At 39.5% G+C, this 27,719-nt stretch overlaps 1 protein-coding gene across 6 annotated transcripts in view; it reads right to left on the bottom strand.

Annotated features, from left to right (window-relative positions):
- RGS7 (regulator of G protein signaling 7) overlaps positions 1 to 27,719 on the bottom strand; it is a 300,375-nt gene that overhangs the window by 27,783 nt on the left and 244,873 nt on the right. For all 6 annotated transcript variants that reach the window (XM_090263548.1, XM_090263551.1, XM_090263546.1 and 3 more), the window contains 3 exons: positions 20,473 to 20,537; positions 19,570 to 19,646; positions 19,380 to 19,461 (listed from right to left, as the gene is read on the bottom strand). In XM_090263548.1, the coding sequence (XP_090119674.1) occupies positions 19,380 to 19,461; positions 19,570 to 19,646; positions 20,473 to 20,537 (224 nt within the window). The remainder of the gene's footprint in view (positions 1 to 19,379; positions 19,462 to 19,569; positions 19,647 to 20,472; positions 20,538 to 27,719) is intronic.

Genomic DNA, 27,719 nt, shown 5'->3' with positions numbered 1-27,719 from the left:
GTGGGAATTGGAAAAGAGAGGGAAGGAGGAAAGAGGGGAGGAAAGGAAGAGAGGGAGAGGAGGCGGGGGGTGGGGAGAGACAGTGAATCAGGAGACAGAAGAAAGGAGATGGGATGGTGTATATAGAAAGGTCCTCAGTACCTTTAGAAGTGACTGGAAGCAAGCAGAAGAAACACAATGGATTGTGTTCCCTTTACTGCCCAGTGGTGGCACAGGGCATAGGGATCCCTGGTACTAGTTAGAAGTGTGTGTCTGTGTTCAATTTCTCCATGCCCCCCCACCCAGACTGCAAGCTCGCTGAACCTTCAGACATCCTTGAAAGTGACCCCAGAGGAACTGCGGAGAAAGACTTCTGCAGAGCTGCGATGGTGTTGGGGGGGAGAGCAAAAAGGCGGCACTGGTGTGATTCGAGAAATAAGCTGTCTTCCACCATTACCGGTGAGCAAGGGCATTTGCTGAAAGAACCCTTCCCTGGTGGCTCAGCCATTGCGACAAAGCTCCACCACAATATTGTAAGGAATGAAGATGTGCACAAGAAAAGCCTGTTTTTCTTGATTTGTTTTCTACCCAAATCACATGTGAAATATGTATGCCATACACACACTGCACTGAACATGACATGCATTATAAATTTGGTTTGTGTACCTAGTTCAGAATAGAAATATTGATAGTTGGTCCAGCACAACGGTGTGCTTGGCAGTGTGGGACGAAGGAAAAACACCCACCAGAGTGGGATGTATTGGCTGATTGACACTGAGCAATTTACTTAAATTCCCCCAGCATCAGATGGATCAATATCTGATGTTCTGATTTAGTTTTTCTGGGGGGTCTTGCATCAGTATTTTGTAAAAGACCTCCACTGATTTTAATAACCAGCCAGGATTCACAATCATTGATCTAGATAGAACAGAGATAATGGTTTGAAAATATTAAAGCAACGTGTTTTCATTTCCTATTCAATTTCCATTTCCCTGCAGCCTTCCTTCCAAGTCTGGGCCCATTAGGAAGGGGGTGGGGTGGGGGGTCACTGACATTCTTTAAGCTCCTATCAATATATCCAGAGCCAAGCATGCCAAGTTAGATGATGAAGATTTTCTTTTATATGCTAAGGGGTGGGGATAATGAGGATATCATATACAGAAAAGGTAAGGCATGTCCTTCCATGTCCTGAAGAAAAGGAGAAATAAAGGTAAGATGTAGAGCAACACGTGTCCCATTTTTCCCCTCAGTGGGAGAAACCCCGAGGGAGTGATAGAAATGCCCATGAATAAAGGGGGGCTGTGAACGTGGCCATGGGATAGCTGGTCCCGTTCACCTGCAGGGAGGCCCACACGCCATCATAGCCAACAAAAAGCCTTTCAGTTGGGCAGGTGTTAGGAAGAAAGATGAGCTTGAGAGTGTTCTTGAAGGCTCACGCGCAGCAGGAGAGGGATGCAGAACTCGTTGTGTGCCTCCGTCGTATGGGGCACCGACTTTCTGAGAGGATGGGAACCTGAGATTGGGACAAAGGCCGCGGAATGTAAGGGTTTTATGCTGAGAACAGATGTCTTAACACACACTCCAGTAGTAAGTGCCAGAGGATGGGACAGTCCCCACTCCGCAACCCCGACCCCCGCACACCAGGGTAGAGTATCCTGGGGACCGACTACACCAACCTGTCCAAAGCAGAAATCAGCAAGGAGCTGGAAGCAGCCCCATGGATGCTCGGCCCTTAGCCCCCACTGCACGAGGTCACATAAAACCAGACCTTCACTCCCCAGACTTCTAGTGCAAAACAACCTCGCATAGCAGTAGGGAAGGTGGGAAGAAATCTGAAAGCATGATCATTTATCCCAAACTGACTCAGTATTCCATCATGAGATTTACATGACTACAGCATGCAGAGCACACGCATTGAAACCTATCCTTTAAATGTGTTTCTGAGGAAGCAGACCAATAATAGAAAATACAGAGAATGAATTTTCTTTACACATCTGAGGAATATGAATTAATTCAACTTGAACGCTCTTTTCATAATAAGCTGCAATTCTAAATCAATCTTATTTCATACCAGGTGGGCTCACTGACAAATGGCCCCAGAGATTGTGTCAAGCACTGAAGGCATGACCGGGAAAGAAATGTGTTCCCCTCTTATGTACACATATCTGCGAGAGGCATCAGAGAAAACTAGAATTTTCAACCTCAAAGTTCAAGATTATGACCGTTTAATACATGAGCCATTAGCAGAGATCTAAAATTCTCCTTGAACCATTTATTAACATCCTTAATGAGCAAATTAATAAGAAGGCATTGATTCTAAAAGTAAACATTATTAGAGACTGAAACCTGAGAAAATGGCCCATAACTCTGCTTCCATCCCAGGACAATAAAATCTGCCCATTTGAAATTTGCTGCTAATGGTTAAATCATTACAATAATAAGCTGGACCTGGGAGGCCTATCTCAGTGGCCCGCCAGCATCCTTAGACTTGTAAGAGTCCCTTGAGACAACTAATGGTTAAACAGATCACAGATCTATAACTTAAATAGGGAATTCCTGAAGATTAAAAAGCTTAGATGCCCAAGGTTGTCTACTATATTTCTGAATAATTAAGTTCATGACCTACTTTTGATAACCTATGAAATAAGCGCTTTCAGAAGTCGGGCACAGTGGTGAATGAAATATGACAATATTTTTTGATATTTTTATTTATTCAGGAAATATTTATCTATGCATTAAATTGTCAGATTTTGTGGTAAATGGTGAGATACAGAAATGCAGTCATGATGCATACCTCCGTAGACGTGAATCTTCACAATGTCGGAACGCAGGACTGGACAGAAGTTGGTGCGAGGCATTACATGTGGACAGACCACTTCATAATCTGTTCTCATGTGCATCCTGTTGGTTCTCACCAACATGGCAGGTAAATATTTAAACATGTTTTTGTTTTCAAGCACTTTTGATCTCAGTAAGATCATGTTATTATTTTAAAAGCATATATACTAAGTACCACTAGCTGGCACCAGACCCACATAAAATGTTCCGTGTAAGTTGGTTTTCTACACTGTTAAACGTACCTTTCTAATAAGAAATAAATAACATTCCCAGAACCAAGTAGGCACTTAATAAAATGTACAAATAAGTACTATTTGCCAGATATAATATTAAGTACAGAGTATTGGATTTAAGGAATAATAAAGTGGCATTTATGTTGGCCTAGAAAAGCATCATGTTATTTTGAGTGATTTAAAAGTGAATTTATTTCCAACAGAATTAAGCTGCATCATAATATTGCTATAATACTATTCATTAAAAAGTAGAATTCAATGACTTGAAATCCATTCCAGAAAGAGCAAAAAGGTGCAAGTTACTGAGTAATGTTACTGTCACAAGTGTTCACATAAGTGCCTTCATGAGTTGCAAAACAAATGCTGGAATTTTTAATTTTGTTATTGCCGCTTTATAGAAAGGAATTTAAATACTGCTTAATTCCTTCTGTGGCCTAATACACTTTTGTTTGTTTTTGCAGAAGGCCCATGTGTTCAGGGTAACTTGGGATCACAAGGACTCTTCAGCAAAGAGCCATGCTAAGAGTCAGCGCTGGGGAGAAACTCTTTAAAATCAGTCACCGTAGCTGATGTGTTACGGAGCAAAACAATGTCCTAAATGACAACTTGATGGAGATTTAAGAACGAGGAGGCAAACAGAGCTGATATTAAGATACATGCGTAGTCCTGGAAATATTTTTAAAAGACATGATTCTGGAAAATTAAGGTTTTGAATATATGTAGTTATTGGTTCAATGCAATTCAATTATTGAAAAAGGTTTTCCTTCTTGTAACATAGTCCATGTTTTAAAAATTCACCTTGCACCTAGGCTGGTGTGGCTCAATGTATTGAGCACTGACCTGTGAACTGAAAGGTCGCTGGGTCAACTCCCTGTCAGGGGACACGTCTTGTTGCAGGCCAGGTCCCCGGGTGGGAGTGTGTGAAAGACAACTGATTGATGTTTCTCTCATACATCAATGTTTCTCTCCCTCTCTTTCTCCCTCCCTTCTCCTCTCTCTGAAAAAAAATTTAAAAAAATTTAAAAAATTCATCTGGCAATGAATTCTACTTCAGTTAAAAGATTCCTTACCCTTATATAAAGTGATCATAGATTTTAAAGTGTTCCATCTTGGGATTGTGTTAAAGATCCAATTCAAGCCTCCTGTTCTTGGGTACTTTCTGATTGATTTAGCCTCTGAGTCTTTCAGGCCTTGCTGACCCTCTTACAGACTAAAAGCTACACACAAACCGAAGGAGGCTGTTAGAGGCAACTACCCTGAAATTCCTTCCATCTGCCCTCCTCTGTGCTATTTACTTATTTGAGTCCTACTCAGTTGTATTACCGGCTGCTCAGTCTTGATTATATAATCCCACTCTGATGTAGGCTATGAACGAGTCGGGAATCCCAACAGGCAGAGGGAAGGCTCAGGTAGCAGAGGGGAGGGAAATGCACCATGGCAGCCCGGCACGGGGGGAAGGGAGGAGGCAGAAACTGTAGACCATGGTCAGGACTTTGGTTTCCTAAGTGAAAGTCACTGCAGGGTTGTAAACAGGCAAGTGACTTGGTATGATGTGTATTTTTAAAAACGTTATTTCCTTCAAACAAAAAATGACTTCAAATGGGTCACAGACCTAAATGTAAAATGCTGTAATATAACACTCTTAGAGGAAACACGGGAGAAAATCCAGGTGACTTTTCAGTTTGCTGAGGCCTTTTTACATACCACACCAAAGGCACGATCCATGGAAGAGAAGAGTCAGTGAGGGCTTCTAGTGATTGTCAGGTGGGCTGGCCAACAACCCCTTGTTACTGGCAAACACAGGATTTGGGGATTCCTGGTTCATGGGTTTATTTACCATCACATGCCTTTAAATTTTTGACTTTGACTGTTAAGGTGTTTGTTGAACGCGGAAACAAAGGAATGAAACTTAGACCAGCTCTCTGATGGCAATGAAGATGTCCCCAATGTAAAAATTCAGAGGCAAAAAGAAGGAAACTTGATCAGTGACTAAACAGATGAAATGAGGGAGTCTGAGAGAGAAATAAATGTAAGTACAGACAGGATCCAATTTTAGTATTTACTGAATTCTCTAATGGCACGCAGCTCTTTACACAGCCTCTATCAAGATCCATGACTCAGAAAATTTCCAACATAAATACTTGTACAATCATCTGTACCTGGCCCATCCTTTTGTATCATCATTGGCAATGTGATGCACATCACTAAATGTGTGACATTAAGATGTGGTAGTCAATGACCCAAAGCCTGGTAAAGCAGCATCCTGTTCCCCAGAGTCTCTGCTCCACTTCCCTAAATTCTTCAGCTTTGGTTGGAATCAGATCACTTCTACTCAACATCTAGGAACTGTCTGTTCACCCTGCCATGAGATAATATTCTCTTTTAACAGATGAGCAGTTATCATGCAGGTACAAGTACAGACTGTCACAGTTTTAAACAAGCCACCAGGAGGACTAAAATGAGTCAGTTGGCCTATAGCGTCTTTGTGATCGCTGCCATCACTCATGTATCATGCTCCTCTTTAATATACATAAAATATTCTAAGCTAGAATGGCTTTGTATTAAAAAGTAATCACTTGGTTGAGGCTGACTTTTCATACTTACCTTGACTAAAATATGAGATCTTTGAGAAAGAGACAGGTCTCAGGCAAGTTTGTGTGAATGGTTCTTTTCTATTTCCCCTGGCCTGCCATTCACAGGCGTGAATGGTCTCCTTCTCTTTCTTTGATTTTTTTTTTCCTGGCAACATGTTGGCTGTAACTTGAGGACATGCAAAGATTTTTAATTGGGAGACGAAAAGACCATTTTTTTCAGATTTCACACACACACTCCAATTTGCCCTGCACTGGGAGGTCCTGGACTGGCACCCAGGCCACTGTCATAGCCATCAGTGGAGTGGCATTTGATTCACATTATCTGGTTGTTTCTCAGAAATATCAAGCATGGGAAAGTGAGGAGCAACACAGAATTTGGGGATTCCTGGTCCATGGGGTCAGTTACCATCAAATGCCTTACATTTCTTGACTTTAACTCATTAGGTGTTTATCGAATATGGGAATGGAGGAATGGAACCTTGGCCAGCTCTCTGATGGCAATGAAAATTTCCTCAGTGTAGAAGTTTAGAGCCAAAGCACAGTAAAGGATCAGTTAGTGAACTGGTGAAAACAATTTTCAATTTTGTAGCTATTACTATTGTTTTAGTGCCGGTAAATCAATGGTATGTTCTAAGAGTGGAGAGAACCAAATACAATTTCTAATAGTATAAACTCACAGTAAGTTCAAAAGGCTCACAGTAATTGTTACAATGGATAACAATGGGACAGCTAAATATGAAAAGTAAGTTCATGAAAATCATTATATATTGGAATTAGCTTTGAGTTACAATAGCAGCCCTGGGTTCAACAGCCTGAAATTACAAAGCATATGCTCCCCAATTGAAAAGAGGCTTACTTCCATTTCTAGGCCAGACACACAAGGAAAGACCACCTGTAATACACACCTCAGCTTACCAAGACCGCTATGAAGAAGAAGATGTGTTTCAAAGACACATTCTGTTCCATTAAGCTTGATTTCCAAAAGCAGAAAAAGGATAAGTACTTTACTTACCTACTGGTGTCAGAAAAGAGGGTTCACATAAAGTTATTTTCTAGATTATGTATTTATCACTAAGAGCCAAAACTTTACGTTCACTGTTTGGGAAAACATCCCTGCATTCTTCCAAATCATTTCCAAAGCTATACAAACTTTTCTGGTTGATTTCAGATCATTGTTGGGAACGACATGTATTTTGCCTCCCTTAAGACAGACAGCAATGTCCATGAGGCTAGATGGTTCACACTCTTGTTTTCCTGAGCTTTTAGGTTATTTTATGTCATTTTTAGACTGTGCCTGCCTGTGCCTTCTTCCTATCGGCTGTCACTTTCTGCTGCTCTTGGTGTCCTTGCCTCTAGCATTACCCCATCACCCTCTTATTTGTCACTTGGATTCTGACAGGTGGTCAGGAAACCAGACAAACACCACTTTAACATGAGGTCTCACATTTTAGCAAATGAACCAACAGAAGCACAGGAGTCAGAGCGTGGAAGTTCTGACACTTACTTGGCTGTAGACGTTCGGAGTTTACCTCTCAGCTGAGTTTTCGATAGAATGAGATTTTTGGCTATGTGAGGCAGGAAGAATAAAAACCGTGACAAATGACAGGTAGACAAGTTCTCGTTATATCTTTTGGAAAACTTTTAAGGGCATAAATATTATCCTAGCTAATTAAGTGGAACACAGTAGAGGACATCAAATATTTATATGAACTTCTGGTCTATAGAGGGATGACAAAGAATGGGAACAGGAAATTCATTCTGTGTTCTGAGGGGGCGGAGAAAGCTAACCAAAGGTGCGACTGGGCAGCATTCCACGCAGTGTCTCTCTCAATGAGAGAAATTACTGTTTTCATAGTAAATGCCATCACCACTCATAAAGATAGTCAAGCATGGTCTAAGAGTCATTGTTGACTCCTCTCTTTCCCTCACTGCCTATATTTGATTCGTCAGTAAGTCTTACGAACTTGACCTTCAAACACATCCCAAATTTATCTGCTTCTCTCTATCCTCGCTGCTACCACCCTGGTCCCAGCTGCTACTGTCTTTCACCTGACTCTCAGAACAGCCTTCTGACGTGTCTTCGTCATTCCCTTCTTCTTCGCCCTCATTATCCCCAAGTTATTCTCTGCACAGCAGCGGCCAGAGGGATCTTTCAGAACTACAGCCATAGCATCACGCTCCAAGCTTTGATATACTTGTCATCACACTTAGGATAACGGCAAGCCCTTCGCCATGTTCTGCCAGGCGCTACATAAACAGCCTCTGTCTATCTTTCCGGTCCCACTTGGTACCTCTTTGCCTTTGTTCACGTCGCTCCAGCCTCACTGGCCTTCCTTCTGTTTTATGTACCTGGTTTTTACTTTGCACCAGTAGCCACCTTTTCCTCAGGGATGTACAGTTAACCCCTTCCCATCGGGGTCTCAGAGAGCCCCTACCCGACTACTTGGCCTAAAACTGTCCCCAGTCCCTTCCAATCCAATCATAGACCTTACCTCTGCCTGGAATGTTCTTATATATCTGTTTGTTTATTCTATCTTTCTTCCTCAAAAGGTAAGCTCCTCAAATATAGGAACCTTGCTTATCTTTTAAAATATTTGTGCCAGAAACTAAAATTTCCTGATACCTACTAGGTATTTAATGAATGTGTACTAAAAGAATAAATAAATGAGAGAAGTTATAGATTTTACATAATAGTTCTTTCTTAACCCTCATTAAAAATACAGAATGGTTTCATTTCCTGTTTCTGGTGTGTGTATGTGTGTCTGCACATGCGCTCGAGAACCTGGTATGTATGACAACCTCCTGGCCAATTGGTCATCACCTATCATTATCATTAGACATTTATTTAACATGAAACAAGTGGTCTAGCTGTTCAATTACATTCAAAGAAAATATTTCTGGCCCATAAAAATTTCACCCAATTACAGTATTTCTTCCCTTGCAATATAATTAGTCCATTGGTTGATAAGTATAAATGGTTGATAGCGAGCTGCTTTCAGAGTTTATGGGGATGGGCTACTTAAAAAGCAGCAGAGCGCTGGTAACTAACTCTAAAAAGCTCAGCTCTAGTCAACACAAGATAAGGATGAAGGAAGTCCCTCTGTCCCTGCACTTATTGTTTTGTTTCAGACTGTCTCCATCTGACCCACAAACACCTAAGGACAAACAAAGCTCTGCCCCAGGCGTTTTCCCCACCTGGATGCACAAGGACCCAGCAGAGTTAAGATACAATGACTGATCCTTACAATACAACAATATGTCTCACGAGTCAGTTTTTGGTTTTCTAAAAACACATGGGTTTTAACAATATTGAGTTGCCTCTTTCATGAATGCAGATTGTCTTTCTACTTGTTTGTGTCTAATTTCTTTCATCAGTGTTTTGTAGCTCTTGATATACAAGTCCCTTACCTCCTTGGTTAAGTTTATTTTTAAGTATTTTATTCTTTTTTTTTGTGCTATGGTAAGTGGGATTGTTCCAATAGTTCATTGTTAGAGACTGAAGCCTTGCACCGTGTTGGTGGGAAGGCAAAATGGTGCACCACTACTGAAAAACCTATGGAGGGTCTTCAGAAAATTAAAAACAGAATCACCGCATGACCTAGAAATTCCAGAACTGGGTATTTATACAAAAGAACTGAAATCACAATTTTGAAGAGATACTAGCACTCCTGTATTCACTGCAGCATTATGCACGCTAGCCAAAGTGTGGGAATGAAAATGTCCCCTGACAGAAGGCTGGAGAAACAAGTCGTGGTGTATACACACAGTGGAATATTACTCAGCCTTCACAAAGAAGGAAATACTGTAATATGTGACGCCATGAAGGAACCTTGTGAATGCCATGCTTAGTGAAGTAAGCCAGTCACAGAAGGACAAATACTGCATGATCACCCTTTGTGGTGGTATCTACGATGGCCAAAGTCACAGAATCACAGGGTGGAGTGGTTGTTGCCGGAAGCTGAGGTAAGGGGAGACACAGAGCTGCTAATGAACAGGCGTGACGTTCAAGTTAAGGAAGATGAATAAGCTCTACAGAGGTGATCCTGTGTTAAGTTTTCTACCACAATAAAAGTTAAATTAAAGAAAAAACAAAGTGTATAAGTTGTAGTCATAAATTTTTAAAAAAGCTTCATTTCCAAAGAACTCATTGTGTTCTCCATTACTCTGTATTATGGATCTAAAGGTTAAAACCCCTATAAAAGTCTGCATTCAAGATGTAAAGCAATACAAATTATATAAAGATAATAATGGCTCTCAAATCATAGACTACTTTGCTGTTTTCCAACCATAGCCATTATATCACTTGATTTTGATAAGCATTTTTTTAACTACACAAGTCAGCCACTATGAAACTAATTTTTACTGAAGCATAATATCAAAGATTTTCACATTGGAAGGCAGTATAAACATTATTGGGTCAAAATTTCAGCACTGAATTCATGGTTTCTTCTAAAGCTTCCATGTCAAGAGTCATTCAAGCTTAGCTTGAATGCATTTTTTTCTAAAATAACTCTGTCTGAGGCACTTCTAGAATGTAAAAAAATCTTTGAATAATCACCTATTTAAAGGATTATGTTATTGTTTAAAATGTTACATATATGTGTATATATATATATATATATATATATATATATATATGTAAACTCTGATTTCTCTTCAGATAGTATAAATCTTTCACCTTTTACTAAAATGTTACCAATATATAAAAAGAACAAAACAACACAGTTACAAAACAGTTAACATCATGGACTATATTTTCTTGAAAGAGTGAAGCACCCTGTTCAACCCTCCTCCTACCCAGTGAAGTTAATAGAAATAGCACCAGGTTCATTGTCATACGAAATAACGTGTATAAGGCATTAGCATTGTTTCCAGCACAGAGAGCACAAGAAGCACAGGTTAGCTGCTGTTGTTATCAGCAGTATAAATTGACATAAGAATAACAATCACAGAGCAAGGGATTGGGTCTTTCTTCCCATAGTTTCAGATTTTAGTTTGTCAGGATTTGAGGAAGTTGACGATTAAAAATAAACAAGTTAAACAACACTGAATGGAAGAAAAGTAACAAATAAACAAACTTTCTCAATTTAAGGCCAGATATCATAGTTAACAAATAAATATCATTTGGGGACTAATTATACAGTGGAGGTGAAGGCAAAGGTGCAGAACTCAGTTCAGGTTAAAATTCTTCAGATACATCCAATCAGGCTCTAGACTAATATAGTCTAGTTTCAAGTTGTTACTTCTCCAAGGGTTAACTGCCAACTTTTGAAAATATGTAATGACAAATGTCTTCATGTTGTAGTTTCTAATTATGAAATGTAAGTTGTTTAGGAAAATCCAGTTTTTGATAGTGTAGAGGAACATAAATCTTTGTTGAGAGGGAACAAGTAGAGCGGGGGGAAATTTTTCTAGAACTTTCTGGGTTGGAGAAATTATTTTGTTCTTATTAACTTAGATTGTTTGAAATTTTAATTTAATTATTTTCTCAAGAAAGAGAAAGCTCATTTGAAGCAGATAAGAGAATACATTGCTTTTCTTTTATAAACTACAACTTGTATATCTAGGGGAAAGCAAATGAACAGAAAAAATCCCAAATAATAACTGCTCCCTATGAAATCTTGCTGGCCCTGTGAGAATATTGGCAGAATAAACCCATTTGTTTTTGCTCAGTCATCTTTGTGTGTGTGTGCACACACATATTTTCACTCTTTTATTTTGATATGATTTCAAACCTATAGAAAAAATTGCAAGAATGTTTCAAAGGACTCCATAGGCTCTTGTTCCAGATTCTTCAATTGTTAACCTTTTTCATCATTTACTTTCTTTCTCTCCTTACTATGGACAAATAGAACGTGACTTCAGCCATAGCAGGAGTGAACAAGGGCCTGCCTTCCAGGTGGCACATCAGAGCTGGAGACTGTACTTCCGTCCTGACACTGCCCCAGGCCCCTGCGGGAGATGCAAGATGCTAACTGTACTTGAGATCAATATTTTTCTCTGCTCACCTGCCTGAGAGGTGGCTGTGGGCTTCCAGGGCCTCATTCCCAGCACCACCCAACCACTGCCCACATCCTCACTGTGTCAGAAAAAACAGAACAGACATCTGAGTGCATCATTTTTAAAAAGTTGCCAACCCATAGGCTAGAGAAGTACCCACTTAATAACAGGGAAAGCAGCTTTTATTCTCAGTCTACCCTGGCTTACATAAATAGCATCAGATATTACATAATAACGGGATGCTGTATCTCCAAATCTATTTGAGGATAAAAGGAACAGGCAGAGGATAAAAGAGGTAGCCAGGGAAAGAGAACAATTTCACTCATTGAGGCTCGTGCAATCCACATTATCAAAATATTTTCAATCTAAAGGAGCAGATCAGAATGACAGACAGAAACGTTGTGCTTTTTTTCATGACACAAAAGGAAGCTTTAAATTTGGATGAACACACTTTGGATTTTCACTGAGACCTTTCAAGGAAGGTGTAAGGAAATATATTAAAGTTCCGCTACTATTTAATTTTGGCATCTGTGACTGAGACCTTAACCTGGACACAATGATTTGGGAGGGCCTGTGTGAGCAGCCAAGGCTCATGGGAGGAGTTCTGGTGCTCTGTGTCATCATGAGAGCCCTATAGGAAGGATCTACATCTACTACAGAGCTCCAGGGTTACAAGAGCCCCTGCCCTGCCCCTCCTCTTCCCCTCTAGAAGTCCCCCCTCTCTCTTCCTCTGGTTCAGTGTGTGTACATTACTGCAAGTGGATTGGAATCCTTTCTTTCTCCTGAATAAATCCTTTTTGGTGACAGAATACCTAGTCGATTCTGTTTTTCTGGTGAACACGTTCCAAATGAGCACATAAGATCATGCATGCACATTATACATGCAGTATAAAAGTGAAGGCACCCCCCTTCCAAAACTATAGAGAACTGTAGCTGCTGATTCACCCCGAATCAGACCTGGGGGTTTCTAGGTATGTACACCTGTTGCACTTCATAGCATGTGCCAACCACATTGGGACTCTTTCCCAGCAGCCTAGCAAGGCTGATAATAGTTAGTTGCTTCTCCGAGATGCTGTGACAGTGGACATATACTGCCTTTTGCTTGCCTCAGAGATCAAGCAGACATACAAGGCACTGTAGACCACCTAAGAAATGAAAAGTTCGATTCATTGAAGGGGAGCAGAATAAGCCACCCCAGAATATACCACTTTGTCATGTGGATTATTTAGAGCTGAAGACAGTCAGAGTTCAGCAGACTCAGAAAGAGATTTTTACCTTCCCTTTAACTTCCAAAACAACTTAGATCAGGAACCTGTACCAGAAAGAAATTTATTATCAGAAATAACTTTTTGTAGGCAAAGGACTTATATGCCTGGCCTGGCAAATATTTGTCTACCAAACTTGTGCTCTTCTTAGCTTCCTGTGAATTCTCCAGACCCCTTATCCCCTTTTCCTTTGCTCAGAATGGTATGCAAGCCCCAATTACCTGACTGCCCAAGAATCTCATGGTTTTATGGGGCTTACATATGTACAGAATTTGTAGTTTTTTTCTTTTCTGTTAACCTCCTTATGTCAATTTAATTGTTAGACCAGCCAAAGACCCCAGAGGGGAAGAAGGGAAAAGTTTTCTACTCCCTACATAATCATTTCACTAATTAAAAAAAAAAAAAAAGCTGACGGGCACGAATCTGCCCCAATGCAATAAAATACCCTAATGTGCATTATAAACTGAGAAAGAAAGATTGAATACTGTTTAATAGAGATAGCACAGAGTTGTGGAGCAAATGCCCGGTTTTTCATCAAAGGTAAGAAATGGACCCTTATCTGTACGATAGCCAACAAAACTCAACTCCCCAAAGCCTTGCTTCTCCTGTTTATAAATTAAGGACACTCATTACCCACCCTACAAGGTCGCTGGAAAGAATAAGTGATCTGATGAATGTAAAAGGCTCCTGTAACTAGGAACTGCAATAAAGGTTCTAATCAATGTTCTTATTGTCACCGATATTAAGCCACGTGTATTGCTGTTCTTTTCTTTTTGTAGAAAGGACTCATGCGGCACACATTTCATGTGTTTCCACTGGAAATGTACATCTTATCAGGGGCACAGCTGGGACAGCCCAGTACCTGGAGTGCGGGGACAGTGCCAGAAATTAATGAGCTTCGTGATAGCTGACAAAGCTCTCTTGGCTCAGATCTGGTCACCGATGCTTGACTGGTTGAAATGTCACAGCTCTGTGACAGAAAAATCTCTGTGTTTTTATTTATTTGTATTATATTTTTTCCATTAGCATTCATCCCCCTTAGAACCCCTAGCTCTCTGCAATCACCACACTGTGGTCCCTGAGTCCTTTCTCCGTTTTGCTCAATCCCTCCACCCACTAACCACCCCCACCCCCTGAGCTGTCAGCCTGCTTTCTATCTGCGTGTCTGTCTATATTGCTTGTTAGTTCAGCTTGTTCATTAGCTTCCACATATGAGTGAAATCATATGGTATGTCTCTTTCTCTGACTTGCTTATTTCACTTAGTGTAATGTTCTCCAGGTCCATCTGTGCTGTCTCAAAGGGTAAAATTTTCTTCTTTTTCATGGCCAAGTAGTATTCCATTGGGGAAATGTCCCCTAGTTGTTTTAACCATTCATATACTTACGGACAATGGGCTGCTTCCCTATTCTGGCAATTGTAAATAATGCTGCAATGAACACATAGGTGCTTATGTTCTTTTGAATTCGTGTTTTGGGGTTCTTCAGATATATCCCCAGAAGTGGGAAGGCTATTCCGTTTTTAATTTTGCTCCCCACAGTGGCTGCACCAGTCTGCATGCCGACCACCAGTGCTGAAGGGGCCCCCTTTCTCCGCAGCCTCGCCAGCACTTGTTTGTTGATTTGTTGATGGTGGCCATTCTGACAGGTGTAGGGTGATAGCTCATTGTGGTTTTATTTTGCACGTCTCTGATGGCTAGTGATGTTGAGCATCTTTTCTTATCTCTATTGGTCACCTCTATGTCCTCTGTGGAGAAGTGTCTATTCAGGTCCTTTGCCCATTTTTTAATTGGATTCCTTGCTTTCTTGGTGTTGAGTTCTGTAAGTACTTTATAAATTTTGGATATTAACCCCTTATCAGATGTATCAGAAAATATGTTTCCCCGTTCTGTGGGTTGTCTTTTCATTTTGTTGATGATTTGCTGTGCAAAAACTTTTTATTTTGATTTAGTCCCATTGTTTCTTTTCTTTCCTTTGCCTGAGAAAATATATCAGATAAAATATTGCTACAAGCAATATCTGAGATTTTACTGCCTGTTTCCTTCTAGGATTTTTATGGTTTTAGGTCTAACATTGAAGTCTTTAATCCACTTTGAATTAATTTTTCTGTGTGGCATAAGAAGGTGGTCTAGTTTCATTTTTCCGCATGTATCTGTCCAATTTTCCCAACACTATTTATTGAATAAAATCCAAGTTGCTTAAGAATACTATTTACTTATTTAATTTTTAAAGGTATAACGAGGAAGTTTTAATTTTTAATTTTAAAAAAATATTTTACTTAATTATTTTTAGAGAGAGGGGAAGGGAGGAAGAGTGAGAGGGAGAGAAACATAGATGTGAGAAAGAAACATGGATTGGTTGCCATTTGCACGTGTCCCAACCAGGACTGAACTTGCAGCCTAGGCATGCGCCCTGACTGGGAATCGAACTCACGGCCTTTCAGTTTGCAGGATGATGTCCCACCCACTGAGCCATACCAGCTAGGGCCCTTAAAATTATAGGCATGTTTTATTGCCTTGTGGCATATCCTAAATTTTGATTACATGTAGCTAACTTTTTTATTTTCTACCTGGACAATATACATACAATAAGGGACTTTTTTTACATTTATAGAATATAGCTATAGTTTACTTTTTCTTAATTCACAGAACAAGTGACAGAAAAATCTTAACTTGGTATACAAGGATAGATATGCTCCCAGTATCCTCCGAAAGTAGGAGGATTTTGAAAATGGAAGTTTTAGCTAAGGCATATTTTATGCCAAGTGGCAGAAAATTTTAAATAGAAGTTCAAGAATCAGATAATTCTTAACCCTCTTACTCATCCATGAAAAACTTTCAGTCAATGTTATACTTAAGGGCAGAATATTAAACTCTTTTCCCATAAGAACAAGGCTAAGACAAGAATGTCTGCTCTCACTAGTGCTATCAACATGGCGCAGGAGGTACAACATGGGGCCGTACACAATCCTTAAATCCCTCTGCTTTGGGGTTGAGTGGGCAGAATGAACCCATCAGGAGTCAGAGATTAGGAGGGGATGTGGGAGTGAGGTCTTAAGAGAACCATGCCTCATCTTTGCCCAAGCCAGGAGAGAAGAGCTTTAAGGAGGCTCGTGAAGCTTCAACATCCCCCTCTGACAGTGAGAAGGATCCAGAAGACTGGAGGTAGCACAACATTCAGACAACTAGCCCCAGAGGCTGCTGTATTGGTCCGTGGCAGCGAAATGGAGCGTTGGCATTTGGAAAGTGAGTACACCCCTAGGGTTGACCTGGATGGAAAACAGGAGCTTCCAGATGCAGGTTGTAGTCCAGATGAGACAAAAAGTGGGGGGAGGGGGGAGATCTCCTCAGGTTGCTGTTCAGGATGGCTTCCTGGAAGTGTGATAAGACAGCAAAGAAAAACAGCAGATATTGCTGGGTCCCTAGGGGCTGATGAAGAACTAGCTTGGTGGGAGATCCATCTCCAGAATCAAAGTTAGCTGCCAGCATGGAATCCCCAGAGACAGGGCTGTGGTCAAGAAAGGGCCTATCCAAGCCCCCACGTGATAAAGGTGCCTTCACACACAGGTCAAGCCCAGAGAGTACCAACTCTCAACTATCAGAGTCGGCAGGTTAGCTAAGAAGGCTACCATTCCCAACTTGTCCAGCCCCTTCCTCTCCATCCCTGGATGTGTCAGAAACCATGGTTACAGAGAAGAGAATTAGGAGCAAAAACACTAGCTGGGAAAAAGCAGAAGAAACCAATCAGTGCTTCCTTCCTCACTTGTAGAACTAGGGAAAAAGTAGCCTCGGTTTTAAATTTGGTTTGCAGTTTAATTATGCCTTGAAACTGCATATTTAATCAATACTATGTATGGGACCTACTTTACAGCGCCCCACTGAGGCGGGACCAGAGAAGCCATGGCCCATATGAGTTTTTGAACCATACAGGTTCAGGTGAATTGGCATCACAGAGTGGACTTAAAGGGGGGGGGGAATGGAAACTTAAAATAAAGTCACTTTACAATCAATGGCACATACCATACCATTTTCATTCAGCATGTTTAAGTCACATCCTCCCTATGTTTGATAGCTTTTTCATATTTAAGGAAAAGATCTCTGTTCCCTTAAGTCAATTTTTCCCCCCTCAGGATAATCACAACTAAGCAATTACTCAACGCATTCCTGTACTCCCCAGAGGACTATATTCATCACTGTATTATAGATCTCATCATGGCATTGGCTAGATAATTATCCAGTTAAGGCTTCATCCCACTCACCCCTGGAATAGAAATTCTCAATCACAGGAATAGTGTTTCACTCACTTGGTGCCTTAAGCCTGCAATGCAGCAAGCTTCTATAAATGTGCATCTAAAGATATACTAGTTGAATGAATCTATAAAGGTACATGTACATATTGTTTCAATGAAAATCAAAGAAATTTAATGCTCTTTATTCTACTTATTTCATGCCAAAAATCCTGTTTATTGTGTATTTAGAAAAATGTTTTTCACAGAGTCAGTGAAATCTTATGATGTACTTGTTTGTTGGGTGCACACTCAATTTACGATCATGCCTCGAAGTGACATGTGGGGTGTTTGCTTTACAGTAGTGTAACTAATCCTTAAGAAAAGGCATTTTGAATTTTTCTAATTTTCTGAGGATGTATTTATTTTCACCCAAGAGAAACCACTGGCAGGATTTCCCAGCACAACATTCATGGGGAGAAAAACATTTCTATTATGAAGTATTAGCTTGATTCTTCAAAGGGATAATTAGACATGCTAATAATGCTCAAGTAAATATCATTCTCTAATGACTTATCTGCATTTAAAGAAATATATAGATGACAAAGACACAGCATCAAAATAGAAATATATGAGATCAGACCTGCTTTCTTATGAATGCAAGTCATTTTTATGGGACCGCATTTTTTACCACTCTGATTATGTCAAAATGCATCCACATGTGGCAAAGAAGACTGAGCTCACTGAATGAAACAGAAAACCAATCAATAGCCTTCACGATATTCTATTTCAAGGTCATGACTATACAGTGTACAAAGACACACAATGAAAGAACTAGCAGATTTTCTGCAAGAATGGACCTGACGTTATGCAAATAAAATTGATTTTTATCTGCTGGTATTACCATATGACATTGTTGATCTTTGTGGCCAGAGATTTTGTTGGGCTCATCACTCCTGTGACATGCCCTATAGCTTTATTTAAGCTTTTTTAAAGAAACACACTATTTTTGAACAGTTTTACATTTACAGAAACATTGAGCAATTTATAGTGTAGGGGAACCAGCCCGGAGGGAGTCCCTTTGGGTCCCCAGGAGAATGCGTGCCACCAAAGCTACAGAAGACCAGAGATGGGCCACCAGAGGTCCAGAGCGTGAAGTGGATAAACAGGGAGAGGATGTGGGTACCAGTTTCTAGAGCTTGCTTAAAACAAACAAATGATCAAATGAACAACACCCTACTTCATATCCCTGCAGTATTTATGCACCGCATAATCCTTCTCACTGTTGGCGATTAAACTCAAGGTGAATTTTGAGTGCAAAAGCCAGTTAAGTCTCAGTTCTAACCTGTCACAAATTCAAAAGAGAGAAAAACTCAACAGAGAACTTAACACCTGTACTGTTATCTGAAATTATATAAAAACAAATATTTGGAAGATAGGCCGATTTTGGTTAGAACCTGAAGATATTGATAGTTGAGAGGATAATTTTGAGATATTCTCCATCCTGATTTGTCTGATGCTGGGAAACTGTTACTTATTCCAATAATACTCAAATAAATATCATTCTCTAATGCCTTATCTGTATTTAAAGAAATATGTAGATGACAAAGACACAACATCAAAATAGAAATATATGAGATTAGACCTGCTTTCTTAAGAATGCCCATGAACAGTGTTTAATTCCTTACACAGAGTTTTCTGGTATTATTCCAGGCCACTTATTATCTGTTACACTAAGACACATGGTTTAATATTATTGTGTAAGAAAAACAGCTAAGTTATTGTATGTAGGTCCAAGTTACATCATTAAAAGTACAAGCTGATTTGAGTCTGGTCCATCTAAGATGCCCACGGAAGGTGACATTCAAAGCAGCTTAGCAATAGGTTTTTTAGAAAATTAGGGGAGGAACAAAAACTTGACTTACAGTTTTATTATAAATCCAGTAAAAAGTAAACAGTAAGCTATGCCAAACTGCTGTGTGGCAGCCTTCTTTCCTCAAGTTTTTAAAAGGATCACGCATCTCAAATGCCAAGAGTAAGCCAGTGACATTATGGCGGAAAGAAAAGTGCATTTTTTAAATAAATTAAATATTGCATCATTGAACTCTGATCACCTTATGCAGAAGTGGCAATCTTTCTTACATAATTATGCAGACTCTGGGAGAAATGATGGAATTAATGCATTCTTCCCTCAAGTCCAAAGGCTGCGATTATGAACTGGAGACCGTGTTGGGGCATGTTTTCTTACCACAGGTCGGTGCACATCCCAGAATGCTCTCTCTTGACTATCAAGGATTTTCCTTTCAATCTTGTCTCTCTTCTTGTCCACTCTGTCAACATCGTCATAAAGAAGGAGGCACAGTGTTAATTGCAGTGCTTCTCTCTGAACAAAAGGCCACAACTTGAACCGATCTTCCAAAAGACTCACAAGGACTCACTTTGCTTGTGCTTCCGCTTGCATGAAAATGAACTCCCACTTTCGGGCAAACGCTCTCTGCAGCCTGGCCAGGCTCTCCTGAAAAACACAGCCCAGGTGAAGACAGTCCGGCGTTCATCATCACTACCCCCACCTAGATTATCTACCATGTGTGCTTATCAAGAAAACAAATATAGAATTTCTAAAGTAGTACATGTCCGCTGGTCTGAACATGTCATGCCCAATGACGGCAGCTAAGCCTTGCATTAACAGTAGAAGAGAAAAACAGGGAAACCTACTACAAATATTAATTTTTATGAGTAATTGACTTTAAAGATCACAATGAAAAATGCAAAATACTGAAATTACCTTGCGTAAAAAAAAAAGTGCTCAAGACTTTCCCGCACCCACGTCATTGTTTCTAGTACTGATTCAATCAGTCTATCTGGTTCTTGACAAGAGTACTAGCCATTTCTAGACAGTGTTTCAAATTCAGTAAATCACAGCATTGCAACTACCTGAAGAGGTTCCATCAGATTGATTGTACCTGTTGAGGGTGACCAACTTGAAAGTTTTGTGAAAACCATTTTCTCATTATAAATGTTCTTTAATTCTCTATGTTTGGATATCTTCAGTATATATAAGTTTATATCTAAAGTTTTTACACTTAAGTCAATTTTTGCAAATAAAATATGCTTTCCCCTTCTACTCTGAGTTTGTGTATTGAGAATTTCATCGTCGTCAATGAGAATAAAAGAGGGCAAGTAAGTCAGAGATTTATTAAGTCTTATGCTACGTAATCCCTTGAAAATCTGACCCTTAATACCCATGAATGGAGAAAGCTAACCAAGTGCCTGGAAATGACCATGGGCCTTATTCTTGTTCATTTTATGACTTTCTTTGCCAGAACGTCCTTAGTACTCACAGCTTCATAGTCTGCTAGCTCCAGCCTTGCCTTATTCTGCATTGTCCTTTTGCAGAGGTAAACAGCTGGAAGGAAAAAAAGAGCAATTATTTCCTGCCTGCTAACACCGAGGCACTAAAAATAAAAATATAGCATTACAAATCAAGACATATTTGTCTTTGTCACGTTTTTCCAAAGTTGTAATTTCCTTTATTTACCTTTTTAGACAAAAATAAATAATTTGTAACATTACCACTGAAATTCAAACATAGTGGTTTTTGTGGTACTTATGAGAAAATAAACAAGTTTAAAAACTTGGTAACCATTTCTTTCTTTTTTTAATAGATGTCACAATTTTAGCTTCCTCAAAATATAAGGAGTGAAAGATAACGCCTTTTAAATGGGACATCAGATGACTTTAAACATCTAGATGTACAAATCACACCATTTTGTACAAAGGAATTGCATGAAGAGGGAATCATTGTTGGCACATTCAATTATTTCCATATTCTACTGCCAAGTGAAACAATCTATTGATGGAAACTGAAGGCATCTTTACATCATTTCTTAAGGGCCAATCATCGATCGTTTTGTCACTACAAGAGAGAAGAGTATAACATCTTACCTAACTACAATACACCCACCTATTTTCCTGAGAACTCAGTCTCCTTGCCTGCCAGAGAAAGTCCATCTGGGCGGCAGATGTACAGAATGGATGACAGATGGAGGAAGGACGGTGACAGCAGCATGGCCACCGAGTAGTTATTTCAGAAGTACCAGTGACTCTCAATAATACCAAGACATCCTGAGCCCTCTGGTCCAGTTCCAATGACCAGAATATCTATATCATTTCCCATAATACATGATATTTGAGTCTCATGAAATTCAATATATGTTCTATCTGTTCCAGGTGCTGAATAAGTCCACTGAATGAGGACTGTCAATGTTTACTTTTTGTTAGGCTAGCTCTGAGGGATGCCTTCTAATGGTGGGTTTGTACTAAGCTGTACCACACACTGTTTTTGCTAACGAAGTTCAGCTGGTGTCGCTGAGGAAGTATCTCACACAGAAAATCTGAGACCATTGCAAACACTGATGCTATTTGCTCAATGTCCTTTCTAAAGTTTCCTGTATGAAGGTCAAGGCAAAGGAGAGCCAACTGTGGAATGAGGCTAACATCACTACAAACACTGAGAACCAAAGATGGGACTTTAGAACACATCTTTCTACAACCTACCATGGTAACTGTATTTTTCTACTAACATCAGTAGTTTTCAAACCACAGATTTTCACAATTACTAATTTTCCAGATTAGTAAAAGCCAAACTTCAAAAACAAAAATGACATGATGTGTTAATATTCTGATTGTCATAGTTTGTGTTCATTCTTGAAAAAACTACAGTAGAAGCCATTGCAATTGTAACAAATATCTAAAATGGTTTCGGCAGTTGGTAAGAGGGATTGTAATGTATATGCAATGTTCTTGAGGTTGTCTCTTCATAAGGAAGAGATCGAATCTACTTAGATATCTAGTTAATTTCAGCTTTCCTGTAGAATTACCTTCAATCAAATTTCCAGCCCCAGCTCAGTGCTCCATCAGCCATCCTCCTTATCACCTCTTGCGTCAGCCTCCACCTGCTTTATTGATTCTGGCGATTTAATTTAATTTTTTGTCCTTTTCAATATAAGATCCCTTTTGAAAACTATATTTCTGAACTCATTAGATACACTTATGAATAAAGCCAAAGGAGGGTAATTTCTTTAGATGATCTTCCACTAGGAAGTTATGCATCTTTTATGACATTCATCTGTCCTGTAACACAATTTTCTTTAATTTCCTAGGAAACAGAATGAAGGTGTGGACAGGCTGCACTAGGTATACAGCCGTTGTTCCACATGTATTTGTGGACTGAGTGAATGAATAAATAAGTAGGATCTTTTCAGAAAGAGTTAGTTAGAAGTCAAATTAACTCAAATGATTTCTACTAGTCTCCTTCAGTGAAGAGAAAGAAGATAAAAGGCTGGGCAACTGGAGTGGGAGGAACTCTGGGTACTGTTGACAGTAGAGCTAATATGGTCATGAACACATGGGCTCGCACCTCTCCAAGCTAGTCTTGATACAGTACAGTGTGCTGACAGATACAAATGACGCTTTCATTGCTGTTTAGGAGAGAGTATCAACATTGGGCAGGAAGTGGATAAGGAAGGTCTAAGTAGATGAAAGAAGGTTTCATATCCAGGAAACTTCCCAATTTATCAAAGACGGAAAACATGGGCATAGTTAGGCATAGTCAAAACTACAGCTCAGGCTAATTGTTTTTGTAGTGACCCCTAATTCTTTAGGCACCAAAGATGGTCTGTGTGATGGTCTGTGTGGTGTTATGTGTGGGACCAAGCTCAGGTACAAAGTGGGAATCCTTTATAACATAATCCTTGTTTTTATTCTCTGTATTACCGAAATAGTAAAAGTATCAGCTCAAAAAGCCAATCTTGGAGTTCTAGGTAAGATGTTTGCTCTTATCAAGGGTTTAATTTCAATTTTGAGTTTCAATACATCTCTCTGCAGTAGTTTTCTGGGAGACTAAAATGAGACAATTTTATGGACTTGGAAGGTCAAAAGTAATCTAATGGGATTCTACGTCACTCAGGGAAAGAAAATTTGAGAAGGCCTAAAGTACTACTCTGGCTACAGTAACTGGGTAGTAAGGGCATTTAGAATTTGGCTTTAATATGATTTAGAATTAGAGGTGAAAGGTCAAAATTTCTGGACCACACATCTAATTACATAGAAAGTAAATGCCAACATTACTTTTTTCCATTCAACTTCATAAAGCTCTGTGTGGTGGTAGTCAGTTACATAAACACTAATGTTCATGACAAAGTATACAGACATCAGTGAAGAAAACACTAAGATCCCAATATCCACATGTTCTGGGCTCTGGGGCTCCGGCAGCCTTTATTAACTGTGATTTTGGACAAGTCGCTTAACCTCTCAAAGATCCCAGTTGCTCACTTCTATAATGAAAATAAAAATACCGGGTGTCTCTATTCCACAGGACTTGGGTTAGCATTTCAGGAGATAGTATACGGGAGAGTGCTGTGTTAACTAAAAAGGGGAAGTACTGTGTGGAATTATCAGATATATCGTCCATTAAGTTCACCAGAGATGTTTCTGCTTAAAAGAAAATGATGTCGCTGGTTCGATTCCCAGTCAGGACACATGACTAGGTTGCCCGTCAGGTCCCCAGTTGGGGGCGCGAGTGAGAGGCAACCACACAGTGATGTTTCTCTCCCTCTCTTTCTCCTTTCCTCTCTCTCTAAAAATAAATAAATAAATAAACAAACAAATAAATTATTAAAAAAAGAAAATGATAATACATATTTTTTATAAGTAAAAAGCCCCTTCACAAGCCTTGTTGGGTATAGATTTTCATACAAAGTTTTTTTTTTCAAGTGATATACTACAGAGAGAACCATTGTTTGAGGTTTTAAGTGTTCCATTTGTTAGGTGTCTCTTCCTCACAAAATTTAGCAATGCCAATAATTTTAAATAATAATAATTAAAAACATATCTCATATCTGGAGCACACTGCCCAGTGACTTCGAAATCTTTTAAAATTTTGCCTTAAATATAGATTTCATTTAAACATATGAATAGTTTTGTTTATAACAGGCAGCTTGACACTATTAAATTATATTTTTATTTTCAATTTTGTTCTCCACTCATTATTTTCATTCTTATTATCTCTTATCACCTCAATACTGAAACCCTGCACACAACTAAACAAGTGAGCAATATTTCTGTTAATAGTGGCCCCCAGGTTTCAGGGACATCCTGGGAGAAAGAGATGGAAAATTGTTATTTTTTTGTTCACGTATTTATTCATTCAACAATATTTACTAAATGTCTACTGTGTTCCAGGCTGTGCTCTAGGCGATGGAGTAAGACTGGCCTCCATGAGATTACAGTCTAGGGGAAGTCAGGGCAAAGACGGCTTGGAGAACGCAGAGGAGGGGTTCAGGGCTTCCCATTTCCCCCCTATAGGGTGAGGGTCAGGAGAGAGGTGGGCCACTGTAATCCCATCCTACACCTGTAGAGGGCGCCATCTACCAATTACGCTTTCAGTCTGGGCTGAAAACTAAAAATGGTAGTTTTACAAAGGTTTTAATAATCTTCAGGGGATGAGAGGGTTGCATGGAGCTTCAAAGCATCCTAATTCCTGTAGAAGAACAGAACCTGTGCTTTTAAGGGGATAAAATAAAAGAAGAGGAAAAAGTGAGACAGGTGTGTATGGATAATGGATGCATTTGTTTGATCAAACGTTCACTGGGTGCCTACCATGTGCCAAGATTTTCTAAGCCCCAGGGACCCAGTGGTACACCCAGTAGACCATCACTGCTCTTAGCTGGCATTTTACTGGTCCAGAATCTGACCAACAATGGAGAATACCATAAATAGTGTAACAACGTCTGATATTTACTGAATGCTTTGCATGTGCCAGGGATTATTTAAGCATTCCATATATGATACATTACCCTGTTTAAGCTGCATGGCCGCACTAACAAGCAGGTGCTATTACTTTTCCCATTTTGCAGATGAGGAAGTATAGGTTGGATGAGATTAAGTAATTCTTAGTTGAGGCAAGAGTTCAAGTCAGGCCTTTGACACTAAAACGCACACAGTTAAATACTAAGCTGTGCTAGAGGGATAGAGAGAGGAGTGGAGAGGCAGAGAAGGTCGGGAGGGGCAAAGCTGACTTCAGATCATAGGATCTGAAAAGGCCTCTGCAGAGGTAACTTTTGAGTTGGGACCTAAATTCGGAGAACGGACCAGCTCTAGAAAGATCTGGGGGCAGAGTATAGAAAGAATGACTTCCGTATGCAGGAAAGCAGCAGGAATATTTAAGGAAAAGGCCAGGAGCGGGAGACCCCCAGGGCTGCTGGAGCCTGGTGAGGAGGATGGTGTGATGTTAGTGCGCAGGCGTCCCCAGGAGAATGGGGAGCTGTGACAATGGACTGAGGTGTGGTTCCTAGTGTCATGGGAACTCCTGAGGGTTCAGAGAAGTGTGACATGATGTGACTTATGTTTAAACAATTGCTCAAGCTTGTATGAGGCAGATGGATTGTGAAAGAGGGAGAGGGGACAGGGTAAGTCTTAATATAAATAACAGAATAGAAAACAACACAGCATAGTTGCTATCTTAATGATGGCTGAACTATGTTCTATTTTACTCCAAAATAACCCGCCTGGTTTCTGTTCTTTATCTAAATAGAGAGCAATCTGATATGACTCATATGGTGATTTTGAACTTGAACATAGAACATCCCTCATGGACAGCAAGCCTGAAAATAATCCTGGGTCTCTTTGATGGTGACCCTAACATCTAACATGCACCAGAGGCTGGTGTGCAGGGACGCAGTTAGTACAGCAGAGAAAGCTGATTTTAAAAGCGATTTGGCTAATGTATGTGTAATTCCCTCTTAAAGTTTCCATCCCTCATGTCTTCACTCTTTCCATTCCCCCAAACAAAAACTGGTTTACAGAACCTCGGTTCCCCTGCCCGTTCTGCACTCCCATCCTCAGAGCTGCATAAAGTAGACTTAATACAACAAAAATCTGTTTCCTGGCTGGCACAATGACCTCTGAGGTATCTTCTTTTTAGAAGATAATAATAATATTAATAATAGCTTGAAGATAATAGTAAAGATAATAAACACAATAAGAATAAAATAACAAGTTAATACCTACTTAACACTTGCTAGGTGCCAAGCACTGTTTTAATGCTTTATAAATTAGCCAGTTAACCCTTCCAACAAGGCTATGAGATGGATGTGTGATCATCTGTCTTACAAATGGGGAAACGGAGGCACAGAGCATTTATATAACTTCTCAAGGATACAGCAGCTGAGTTGAAATTTGAACCCAGTTGGAGAACTATTCAGAACAAGGCAAATCGAGGGTATATCCTAAAATGAAAAGTCCCCTGGGAGCAATTTCACACATCTTCCTGCTGAAATAAGAGGCCTAGGACATTCCGGACGGTACAAGGAAAGAATATTAAAGCAAACTTACTGATGCAGACAAAAAAGATTAAGGTGAGACAGAACTTTGCAAAAACATTTAAGGACATGTTTTGTTACCTTCTAAAAAACTGGCCTTTCATTTTTAGCCTTAAATTTGACCCTATCCTTGTACTCCGTTCCTTTCCTTCAGAACTTCCCCAGAGGTTCCAAGCATGATTTCTTGATTTCTTAAAGGATATCAGGGAAAGTGATCTGTGACCAGAGCGGCACTTCAGGTCTGTAACTGAGCTTAAAATCTGTCTAGTTAAGATTATAAAGGAATGTAAGCCAAATTTTTTCCACATGCTCAAGAAAAACATTCAGTGGGTAGAAGTCAGAGCTTCCACATTTGAACAGATGAGGAATCATTTTCAAGTCAGTAAACGGATGCCTGCTCCTAGCTGGGTGACAAAGTCATCTATCTGTCCCTGCTGAGCCAGATCCCGAGAAATGAGAATTTTAACGTATTTTTCCTGACTTCACAGGGTGGCTGTGAAAATTGAAGGAATGATCAATGTAAAAGCCTTTTGGAAACTTATACTGTATTACACAAATGTAAAATGAAATGTATCTGCAGTGGGACTCATTATCAGCTCTTTTGTCAAGACTAATTACAACACTCAGCGTTACTTCAGATTCCAAAGAACATATGATTTTTAGAAATAAATTGGTATTTGGCTTTATAACCTTAGCAATAACTTCACTTTTTATAACAATCACCATTTATGTTCTGAACAACAATTTACATTCAGAATCATTTGGTAATGCATTCATTTCTTTAAGCATTAGTTAGCCAAAATGCATTAAGGAAGAAATTGAAATGGATGCCGTTTTTCAAAGGTAGGATGTGATTTTGTATTAAGTTAAATGTATTCATTTGTTCATTAATTCATTCAGTGTGCCAGGTAACATTCTAGGCACTAAATACAGAGGTAAATAATGCAGTCAATATCCTTAGTCTTTGGTTCCTTATGTTAAACTGGGAAGAGAAAAATACATAAGTAAACAATTATTTTTACTCTACATTTCATAGATAAGTGAAAAACCACAACTGCTCTTCATGCTAATTTAGTGTACAAATTATATATATCTATACCTATATCTGTATATATATTTATATCTCCTTTTGGCCTGACAGTAATGGCATGAGTTAAAAAAACATGTATTTATTTTTATTAGATGTAAAATATACGGCTCAGAATGGA

Source organism: Furipterus horrens, unplaced genomic scaffold, assembly GCF_987537825.1.
Source record: "Furipterus horrens unplaced genomic scaffold, mFurHor1.1.pri manual_scaffold_15, whole genome shotgun sequence".
NCBI classification, from domain to species: domain Eukaryota; kingdom Metazoa; phylum Chordata; class Mammalia; order Chiroptera; family Furipteridae; genus Furipterus; species Furipterus horrens.
Note: the sequence above shows the minus strand (reverse complement) of the source record. Positions and strands in the feature narration are given on the sequence as shown.